Source organism: Sinocyclocheilus rhinocerous, unplaced genomic scaffold (genome assembly GCF_001515625.1).
Source record: "Sinocyclocheilus rhinocerous isolate Xijiao unplaced genomic scaffold, SAMN03320098_v1.1 scaffold1215, whole genome shotgun sequence".
In the NCBI taxonomy this organism is placed as follows: domain Eukaryota; kingdom Metazoa; phylum Chordata; class Actinopteri; order Cypriniformes; family Cyprinidae; genus Sinocyclocheilus; species Sinocyclocheilus rhinocerous.
The window spans coordinates 89,371-101,160 of NW_015628913.1; the positions used below are offsets into that span (position 1 = coordinate 89,371).

The 11,790-nt window shown below is 37.3% G+C and overlaps 1 protein-coding gene across 4 annotated transcripts in view; it reads left to right on the forward strand.

Annotated features, from left to right (window-relative positions):
* Positions 1-11,790, forward strand: part of LOC107738498 (tyrosine-protein phosphatase non-receptor type 4-like) — a 55,222-nt gene that overhangs the window by 20,940 nt on the left and 22,492 nt on the right. For 3 of the 4 annotated variants that reach the window (XR_001639889.1, XR_001639891.1, XM_016550247.1), the window contains exons 3-8: positions 6,650-6,757; positions 7,520-7,562; positions 7,690-7,768; positions 8,734-8,778; positions 9,279-9,331; positions 11,134-11,254. Coding sequence is in view for 1 of the 4 variants with exons in the window: in XM_016550247.1 (XP_016405733.1) it covers positions 6,650-6,757; positions 7,520-7,562; positions 7,690-7,768; positions 8,734-8,778; positions 9,279-9,331; positions 11,134-11,254 (449 nt within the window). In the remaining 3 variants the exon portion in view is untranslated. Of the gene's footprint in view, positions 1-6,649; positions 6,758-7,519; positions 7,563-7,689; positions 7,769-8,733; positions 8,779-8,968; positions 9,014-9,278; positions 9,332-11,133; positions 11,255-11,790 lie in introns of all 4 variants that reach the window. The other variant, XR_001639890.1, reaches the window with a different exon arrangement.

Consider the following 11,790-nt stretch of genomic DNA (forward strand, 5'->3'; position numbering starts at 1 on the left):
TCTTTCCATAGCATCAAAACACAGACGTCATAACTAGACTGTGTTAGCTGTGTTAGCTGCTGGTTGCCGTGTGTAGATGACTGACTGTCTTCAAAACACTCACAGGCTTCGTGCAGACCTTGCAGACCTTAGTGGTTATTACCTTTCTATTCCCATCAGTTACATTGCTCAAGGATTTCCTGTGTATCAGGAAGTGTTTTCACATTGAATTGGAGCAAGCAATAAACCTATAAACATCACATGACTGACTTTAAACAGCTGCTGGTCTGTTAGATGAATCAAGGCGTTCTTATTTAGAAGTTGTCTGTCATGCTGCTCTCTGATTTGTAACTAACATTTCCAGGAAAGCCAGTCCTCATGTAATGGCCCCATTGATCAAATTTATGCACTTGCTCTCTGGTCTCATACATTTTTGTGCCAGACCTCTCGATGACCTAGATAGTCTGGCAGCACAGCGGGCCCTTGATGAGTATAGGGCGCACATGGAACGGAAGCACAAGGTCTAATGGAAGGAGAAGAGGGAGGATCAGAGGTAAATAATCAAGAGGGGGCTAGGTGTTAAATAAAGCAGGAAGGCTGTTATTTGTGTTACAGAAGTTGATGTTGCAGAGGGGCCGTCATAAATATGTCTCAACTGTGTGTTTGAAGAGGTGCATGTTATGTCTGGAATGCAGAGAAGAAGCCAGAAGTTTGTGAATAGTAGACTAGATTGCCGTGTTGTAGCGTCTCCCTTAATGTGCATGTCTATGTTCTAATAGATTCTGTCACTTTGATCTTGATTTCCTTATCAGTGGTGCTGTGCGAAGTAGCATTATATTAGGGGTTTGTTCAAATCCCTGACCCTAAGCATTAACCTTTGGCACATGACAAGCATAAATGATGACTCAAATCATAAGACTTTCATTAGGGCTGTCGTGGTGAAGAAATTTTGAGTGACTCAATATGCAATATTAACTCTCTCTCTCTCTCTCAGTGGTAAATTAATAAATATATGATAGTAAGTGCTGATTCGCGAATCTGACTGTACAAGCAGCTTTCCAATACTTTTGTTGATATTTTAGTAGTATGTATTTTAACAGGGACACTCATTTTCAACTAGTGATAACTGCAGGCTGGAGCAATGGGTGTGGTGAAAGGTAGGGGTGTGGAGAAAGGTCTTCATGATTTGTCGACAAAGCTGTCTGTCAGGGAGGGTTTGGAGGTAGGGTTAGGGCTGGGTTAGGGGTAGTTTCTGTTGTACTGATTCACCTTTTGGAACGCCTCCTTTCGGCACACCCATTGCTCCAGGCTACAGCTTCCCCGGTCTCCTCATTTTACGGGCTGTCAATCAGTGCAGTTACATTGTTACGCCAGGAGATGGCGGCAAGGGACTGTCTTTATGAGTGTTCAACTAATACATTTAAAAACGATGATTCATTCTTAATTGAAGCAAGGTGTTGAAATTAATTTAACTTTGAGTACCACTTTACAAGGCTCAATTGACGATCAATGCATTACCTGAAGCTGGTGCTGGAGCTGATGTTTCACTTCATAGAAAACAATGCCATTGATTCAGTGCACTGAACAGAGTTGACGACGCCTGTCATGGGAAATCCCCTTAAATGGTGAAAGAATGCTATGACAAAGATATCGCTTTCATCTTCTGGCAAACTGATTTTTTTCCACAAATATATGACTTGACCTGAAGAAGGACAGACGCAGGTAATCTTGCATGCTCAGCAAGAGTGTAAATTTCACCCAACAGTAGGGGGGAACAATAAACATAAAATTTCTCAAGAGCAATTTTCGAAGGGGACACAAATAATACAGCCAAAATGGTAATTGTAAGGATAGATAAGTGTACACAGCATGTACATAGCATGGAGACCGAGTTTAAATATGAGTTAGGTTCATAGGCTCACCACGCGGTCATATTACAATTATTAAATTATCTTGAGTCCTCCACAAAATATTTTAGGTTTCGTCTGGAATTGAGGACGTCTCTTATTTAGATATTCAACTACAGCAAGCCCACATCTGCGGCTGCCAAACTGCATCTAAACATCATATAGGTTGTTTGCAATCATGTGATTCTGATGACATGCGAAATTCAGATGGAGGGCAGGAACTGAAAAACAGAATGGATGAGATGGAGGAAAGTCCATACTGTACTGGTTTAGACACGATTACAAGAGAAAGGTATAAACAGAAAGTCACAACATATGTTGGACGTGATCCTAATGTTATGAAGAGGAGCGATTTTTTTTTTTACTAAATTGAAATACTTGCCTGCCATCGAGAGAAAAAGAGAGAGATATTCTGAGCATCAGGGGCGTAAATCCCCCCCACAATTTACACCCCTGATGCTCAGTCAATCTCTCTCTCCTTTGCTCTGTCTGTTTACAAATCTACGGAACCTATTAACAAATCACAATGGTAAACATTGGTACACATATGGCACCTTTCCACTGCATGGTACGGCTCGGCTCAATTTGCATTTCCACTGCAGTTTAGTACTGCTTTAGAGTGGGTGGAATGTCGTTATAATTGTGCCGCCTCTACTGCCGTAACCTCCTAAAAAAGTTTTTCATTCCGCGTCATCCCATCAAGCTCTCTCTGGATCCGCTCCTTGGCAATCAACGAGAGGAACGTCTGTACTTCCTCAACAGACCGTGAAACAGACATTATTTTGATGTTTTAAAAACGTGCGCTCGTTCAAAACTGTTGCGTTCAAAGGATTTTGTTCGGATTTTGCGTTCGGATTTCGAAGGGTACAACTGATGGGACACTTCGGGCTCCCATGATCCTTTGCGCAGATTCTTTGCATGATGACGGCGCCTCCGTGTGGGCACGTGATGATGACGCATGAAGGGCACTTCAAGAAACAGTTGTTTGGTCTCCTACACCCTTCAACCCTTCGATGCTCTCACTCTGGAGGGTAAACCCTTTGAAGGGATTAGGGCATAGGGATGAGCCCTTCCGAATGGAACGCAGGGTTAATAGCGGGTCTGTGTCTCGTGTCGCAAGTTCAGTGGCGCAGGTAGTGGCGATTCTCTCCGGCAAATCAGTGATCAGCAGGGTTTACATGTCACATTTTGGTAACAGTACGGCTCGCTTGGAACCTCAGCCGAGGTGGTACTGAAAAAAGTACCAGGTACTATACACAGTGGAAAACCCCCCAAAAGCGAGCCGTGCCGTACCATGAAGTGGAAAAGCGCCTATAGTCTTAATGACGTAAAAAGAGCCTGTTGGTGTAAAACTATTACTCTTCACTCTTATGATGATTAACTTTTTGAACATTCAATACAAATGCATTGTGTAAATCAAGAAGGGCATAGCCTCGTAAAAAAAAAAAAAGTGAACATCGCGGTTGTGGTGGTTGCTTGTTATACTCTGCGATTAGTCTCGCATAGCCAGACCTTCAGACTGATGGCAGAAGGTCTTGGTACCATGGCCGTTTCTCAATACCAAGTATGCAAAGTTTGGACTTGGAAATCAAGACCACTAATTGGCTACTAGTGATCAAGTTTAGCCCAGTGCAACTTTATGCAAATGAGAAGCAACACCAGGGTTTAAAATAAGGATATTTGCCCAGTCAGACCAGTAGTTTAGATTTATACTCTCTCACATTGACCCAGGATTAACAAGCCATCCTTTGCTCTGGATGCATTTAACATGCTTAGGTGGCCTCAGTGGCATGAGCTTAGAAGGAAATTTGTATCAGAAGTTGAGCTATTTTGATGAAAAATTATGATATTACATTTTTCTTTCTAAACATGTACTGATGAATCTTGCACAATAACTCCAGAAACGTGTATTAAGAAAGCAAATAATATTATGATTTCATGCTGGCTAAAACTGTGGCCTAATTGTCCATATACTTTGTTGGCCTCCTGTGCAGTACCAGTCTTTCCATAGCATCAAAACACAGATGTCATAACTAGACTGTGTTAGCTGCCTGTTTCTTTGGTTGCCGTGTGTAGATGACTGACTGTCTTCAAAACACTCACAGGCTTCGTGCAGACCTTCAATCTCTGGACAAGCTGCCGCACGCCTGCTTGCATTTCTGTCATACTGCACTCCTCTCCTGCTTTAAAGTTGGCATCATGAAATGTAAATTCACCATATCTATTTTCAAAATGCATGTTATTGATCTTATTGTGAACCATTAATATGTGCATGTATCAGTATTTGTTTTACATTTGACATCAAAATATCAAAACTTGATCTTCTGGTAAAACAACAGTCTTCTCTCTGATGACATATGCTGGACTTATCCAATCATTTTATCTGCTTGGACCCCAGCAATTCTTTTTAAACCAACTGCAAGCTAATATTCAGCAATTCTGCCTCTATCCAGTGAACAACTGAATGATAGAGCCAACCAAGTCCCTGCCTACATTTTTTTTTTTTTTTTATAATCTGATTTATGCCACAATATGGAAGAAAAGAGCTGTCACAGCTGTCTGTTTCATTATGACTTTCATGTACATAAAACACATTCATTAGAAATGCCACAGTGGAATCCCACTTCCACTTTTGACCGTTAGTTCAGTAGACTTCTGTTGGAAATGCACACTTAAGCCACGAGGTATGAGACCGCAGCAAATCTCCTCTCAGACACTTTAATTAGTGTGTAAATCTTCACAAAAGTGCTGAGGGCAGGGGAAGGAAAAACGAGGGCTCAAAAGTCCCGGAAATTTGTTCATATCTACATCCTAAAAAACATTTAGAAGAATCAAAGCCTATATAAACACTTCCTGTTTTGGATATACCTAACATTTTCCCACAATGTACCTTTTATACATTGTTTCTTTGCTTCTGACATTGTCAGTGGGGCCTATACGTATGATTGTCGCCCAAGGAGAAAATAATTTAAAGGCTATGCCTGTAAGACATATTTGTTGTTGATAATGGCTCTTATGCTGATATATAAAACAAATCACACATGTGTGAACTTGCACGTTATTGATATACACTGCCATTCAAAAGTCTGGGGTCAGTAAGATTTTTAATGTTTTTTTAAATAAGTTCCCCATGCTCGTCATGGCTGTATTTATTTGATCAAACATACAGAAACTAAATAAAAACGTAATATTGTGAAATATTATTATAATTTAAAATAACAGTTTTCTATTTTAATATACTTTAAAATATAATTTATTACTGTGATGCAAAGCTGAATTTTCATCATCCATGAATCCAGTCTTTATTGTCACAATAATTTTTTTTATCAATGTTGGAAACAGTTGTGCTGCCTAATATGTTTTTGGAACAGCATTAATTCATACTAGAAATCTTTTCTAACCATATAAGTAAAATAACCATTTATTAGCAATTTAACACGTCCTTGCTGAAAAAAAAAAAATACTGAAAGAAAAAAAATTACTGACCCCAAACATTTGAATGGTAGTGTATGTTGTTAACATGACTAGGGTCCTGAAAGGGATTTTTAAATTGCCTAAAATTTCTGGGTTTTGGCATTGTTTTCCTATTGACTCTCTACATTCTTCATACATTATATGTACGTGTATTTGCATTGATTTACCTGTTCTCTGTAGATCCCAACTTCTTGCACACCACAATTGGTTGATTATGTACAATGCCTGTATGCTATTGGTCCAAACTATTTCTACTATATATCCTAATAATAGGAAAACAAAGCCAAACAAAGTCTGTGCGTTTTACTCAATTTAGAAATCCAGACATATCTAAATTTAGAAATCCAGGACATGTCCGGGAAAAAGAGGATGTATAGTCACCCTAAACATGACAATAGTATTACAAATAACATTAAAGTTAACATTAAATTTGATTTATAATTGTGTTTTATTTTTAATTTGTATTTCCTCGCCCACTTTGCAGCTCTGCAGAGGTGTTAGACTGTCCGTTTACTCTCGACTGGCCTGTCATTCATTCAGCTAATGTGACTGTTGCCATATTTTGTTTATTGAGCAACACAGCGTGTGTGTGGTTTGAACTGTCTGTCTGTGTTTCTCAGGAGGCATGTGTTCAGAATATGCTGTCTTGGCATTTCCAAGACCATTTAAAAGTGTAAAACAGGAAATAAAAGCGCTGCTAAAGCCCCAGCTCTGCTGTCAGGATGCTATAACGGATCTGACAGCCAATAAAACCGGCCTATTACGTCTGACTATTTCTAACTAACAAAGTGGCCTGGCCTTTACTGCAGAGATGGGCATACTTCCTGTTTTACATTGCTGCTGATGTCAGCCACTCAGCTGCAAAGATGCACATGATTATCGTGACAACAGCAATGTTTAATGAGGCTTTGCTTTTAGTCTGCAGCCTGATATGGTTCATTTATAATGTTAAACCGTGCTCTAGATTACCTTTTTTAAATTATATTAGCTGGACAACATTGCAAAATGAAAGTGAAGAAATGAGGATAGAAATATATTATTGTATAATAGTATTGAAGTCATTATATTTCAATAGGAGATGATTGTATTTAACAATGGATTCAAATTTAAATATTTAAATAATAAATACAAAAATTAATTTTCTAATATGCAAATATATTGAAATGATTAAAATTCTAACAAAATATTCAAATACATTCTTACACTTATCCTTTCAATTTTATTTTTAGGACTTACATGTTTCTCTCTCTCTGTGTGTGTGTGTGTGTGTGTGTGTGCATACTTTGTAGAAGCACGATCAAGGACAGATCCTACTGGACGCTGTCTTCAAGCACCTGGAGCTGACCGAGAGAGACTATTTTGGGTTGCACCTGGCTGACGACTCCTCTGATAGCCCGGTGAGTTCAAAGGTCAAGCTCAAAGATGTGCCGGAGCCGAGCCGGTCTGCCCTCAGGGATTCATGAAGGTTTTGTTTGGAACATTTGAGGCTTGAGTGTGTGAATGGCCAGTATTCCTGAAGTAGGTTCACATTCAGTAATGTAGGACACACAGAGGTTCAGGTCTAAACATTCTGTGAAACATCCCTCCCTTTTGGGTGGCCCAACTCAATATTCAATTTTAGCAGAATATTAGACTAATGATAAGACTGGATTCTTCATCTCATGTGAGTTTGAGTTTAAGGGAAGAAAGTGTTTTAATGAGTAAATCACAAAACATTGGTGTATATTCTCCTAAAATCTTACAGTGGATGTTTTATCGATATATTATGTACTTAAAAAATACATAATTCAGATGAAAGCAAACACATTAGATGTCTGTATGTATACTATCAGCATTCAAGTTACACCTTCGTCGGCCTACCAGTAGGCATCTACCAATCGCTCGATCTGTGGCTGAAAAGACTTTGTAGTTATATCGATTCAGTTGAAACTGGATCAAAGTTAAAGAGTTTTTCACTTGACAAACACACTCATTTTGTCTCGGTTTGTGTTGTAACTGCAGATAAGTACATCTCCACCTCCCCACAGCAGAAAACTCAAGCCTATTGAATTATTGAGTGACTTTAGGCTGTGTTGGACTGTTGCCATGTTATTAAGGTTTTTCTTCCCCTCTCTCTATCTCTGTCTCTCTTTTTCTTTCTCTCAATCAATAATTTATAGAGGTGGCTGGATCCAAATAAACCCATAAGAAAGCAATTAAAAAGTAAGTAATTTTATAAAAGGCACCAGACTAGGCTGTTGTTTACCACCAGCCATTGATTATTCTTTCTCCTCCTTTTTATTTGTACATCTTTGTACTTACACACATGTTCTGGTGAATTAAATGCTAGGGGGCTCTCCACATCATCTGAACTTCCGGGTGAAATTTTTTGTGAGTGAACCCAACAAACTTCAGGAAGAATACACACGGTGAGTCATCTGTATTTTGGTTATATTTTAAATGTTTAATTTTTTACATTTTGCCAACTTTTAAGTGTACGCTATAGAATTTAAAGATCTTCCAGGCTAATAGACAAAAACTAAAAACAAATTTGATGTCATGGAGTCTTTCTTTTATATTTCTTTTACATATATTTATTTAGCAGACTTGAATCTCTGATGTTGTAATCCTCATTTCTAAGAGGCTGTAAAAGAAGTGCTGTAATACAGAGATCCAAAATAGTGCAGAGAAGTATAGGCTTAGAGCAGAAATATGAGTAAAGCAGTACATGAGTAAAACTACAGTTATTGACATCCTCACCCGAATTGGAGATGGTGATTCATAGTCAAGTGATTGTTGCATTATCTCTGTATTGTTCTTGTAGCTCAAACAGTAGAGAATGGCACTAGCAAGGACACGGTCATCAAGGGTTCAGTACCCAGGGAATGCATGAACAAATAAAACGAATGCTGTATAAGCCACTTTGAAAGAAAGCAACTGTCAAATGCATACAGTAAATGCCAATGCCATGGAGGAAAACGAGACAAAAATATTGGTGACAAAACAGTAGAAGTAGTTCAAACAGAAGAGCATGGTCATGGGTTTGATTCCCCATTAAAGCAAGAACTGATAAAATATGTACCTTGAATGCAACATAAGTCATTTTGGATAAAAAAAAAACATTTGCCAAATGCATAAATGTAAAGTGTAAATGTGTAAATCTTAATGTTATAATCAAATTAGACAAATTTGAACACCTCGTAGCCATGTCTTGGCTTGGCTTTGCTTGGTTAGATAATAATGCAGTTCTATTTAATGTTAGTTAAACTCCCTGTACTCTGTTTTATGTAGGAAGTTTGATTTAATATTTATTATATTTTTAATATTTAAAAATGTACCTCATGAACAATACATTTTAGTTATTTTTAGTGTTTTTTTTTTTTTATCCGTGTAGGTACCAGTATTTTCTACAGATTAAGCAGGACATACTCAGTGGAAGGTGAGCTGGATCATGATCATGTGTGGCTGTTTTTAACTGTAAATCTCTTCCTAAATCCAGTTTAATAGTTTGTGTGTGTGATTCGGTTAAATTATATTTAATATTTATTATATTTTTAATATTTAAAAATGTACCTCATGAACAATACATTTTAGTTATTTTTAGTGTTTTTTTTTTTTTATCCGTGTAGGTACCAGTATTTTCTACAGATTAAGCAGGACATACTCAGTGGAAGGTGAGCTGGATCATGATCATGTGTGGCTGTTTTTAACTGTAAATCTCTTCCTAAATCCAGTTTAATAGTTTGTGTGTTTGATTCGGTTAAATTATATCTGTAACTAGTACTATGTAGATTTGTCCCTTCTATATTCATCTTGTGATACCACTGCAGTTTGTGCTTCTGAAGTTACATTTTCTTTAATGTTTACTTAAATACAGTAATTTGGTTTGATCTCCATCATTTCACACTGTTAATTCAATATCATTTATATCCTTCCCAGACTGCCTTGTCCGCACAATACTGCCGCACTCCTGGCATCATACTCTGTTCAGTGTAAGTATGAGTCATGGATCTACATGACAAAGAAGCCACAATCTAAATCCATTTTTTTTTTAAGTAGAACAGTATGTGGCAGTCAATTGCATGTGGTTTGCTTTAATTCTGGTTTGGTCTCACTATCTTTAATGTTACAATTTTAAATCCTTTTTAATGTTACGTTTGGTGTCGGAACAAGAGGCGCCTGTAATTCTCTATTTCTTGAGTGAGAGGAATTGATAGCAATTTAGCATAGCAGCATAATTATAATTAAAATTGGTTTCCGCCAATGTTATGTCCCCCGTTTCTTTTTCTGCGTCAGGCAGTATATTACGGTATCATGCAAACTCAAATCCAGTACTGAGCTTCCAAGCAAACCACCGAAGTACAACAGCGCAAGCTCAGCACGGCACATTCCATCTGTGCACAACCTCAACGCTTAACAAGCACTAGCTTGTAAAGCAGGAGTACATGCGAGCAAGAAATCTCTCTGAAGCACAGCAGGCACTAACCCAGCCCAGCACATCTTAGTTAACCTAATAGTGCCTATTCAAGACGGAGCAGTGATATGGCATATCCCGGGCCCTCGGGGGTCCGCTTGCCAGATTGAGCTCAGCAATAATGACTCTTGACAGATTGCTGTAGTGAGCACATTTGCTCTGGTCTCTCCGGGGCTTTTAGCTTGCAGTTTGGGCACTATATAGGTCAGAGGGGATTCTGTTGAGCCCGGTTGCCTAGGACAGCGCTATCTATTGCAACTCATTTTGTTTGCTTTGGGGTTTACTGACAAGCTGCCATAGTGGCAAAATTTATGCTAAATGCTACATTTTTTTTTTTTGTGTCAAAGATTTACTAGTGCTTATGTGTGTTACATGATAATACATATTGTAACAGGTGTTTAATAATACTAAACTGAAGCATTTGTGTGTTTTATATATTGTTTTGTTTTATTGTTATATGTTTTATATATTTTTTAAGAAAATTGATATTGTTTATCTCAACAAAGTTTTTTATTTATTTGCTTTTAAAACACTCGTTACGTGATACAGCCTCAAACTTAATATATTTTTACATATATAAAATACATAGTATATTTTATTTTTACAATCAAACACTTTAAATTAAAATGTACGCATTTTAATCGTTGTTTTCAATGTTTTTTTTTTTCAAATATAATATGAATTCAATATAATTATAGTATACTACAGTTCAAAAGTTTGTAGTAGGTACGATTGTTTTAATGTTTTTGAAAGACCACTCTTATACTCACCAGGGCTGCATTTATGTAAAGTCAGAAATATTGTAAAATATTATCATTTAAAACAACTTATGTATTTTAATATGTTTTAAAATGTATTCTATACCTGTGATGGCAAAGCTGAATTTTCAGTCTTTAGTGTCTCATGAACACAACATAAAATCATTTTAATATCCTGATTTGGTGCTCAAGAAACATTTCTTATTAGAACAGTATTTTTTTATTTTTTTATTGTTTGTTTGTAATGTAAAAGTCATTACTGTCAACTTTGATCAATTTAATGCATCAATAAAAGTATCAATTTCTTTCAAAGAAAAAAAAAATATATTATTGTAAAAAAAAAAAAAATCTTCAATATATACAAATTTTTTAGGGCATTGTGCTCAGATTTTTTGGTCGCATGATAATCCGTGTAAATCACAAACAAAGCAAGGGATTAAGAGATTTAGGCAGCAGTGATCCTATCCCTTTATATACAGTATTAGGTGACATGGTCTGCATGTTGTACTGTCATGAATCACGGCTGTTATCCATAACGCTGTGCTTGTATTGTGTGATTCAGCTGAGCTGGGTGATTACTGTGAGGCTGAGAATTTGCCAGGAAACCTGTCTGAGTTCTGCTTCATCCCCAACCAGCCTCAGGGCTTTGAAAAAGAGGTCACCAAACATCACCAGCAACACAGGTAAGAGTCACCACTCTAAACTCACTTTGGAACAACTCTGGCCATTGTCGCTGCACTATTCTAATAAGAAAATCCTATTACTGTCAGAAATTTGACACAATGAAGGAGTCTTGTTGATTTCACATATGTGACCCTGCCTGTGAAAACCCGGCTAAAGTAATTTTTTTGTGATTTACTGTTTTCTACATAAAATCGTCCTTCATAAAGATGTAAAGAACATTCTGTGAAAATAACATTATATCTTTAATATTGACTGAGTAAGCCCATGTCAAAGATTGAAATCATAGTGAGATTAATTGTTGAAATCAAACTTGGATGCTTGTTATCTCATAATTAGATTTTGAGACTTTAGCTTGGATTTCACAGATAGGGTCACATATGGCTTTATGAATATTCATGACGACTCACATGTGTTAGTTAACATACTCACGTGTGCTTTCACAGCGTTCATGGCTCAGTACGCCCACTCTAGAGCTGTGCTGAGAACAGGAAGCTCATTGTCCTACGCATCTTAGCCTTACTGACAAATCGGTGGA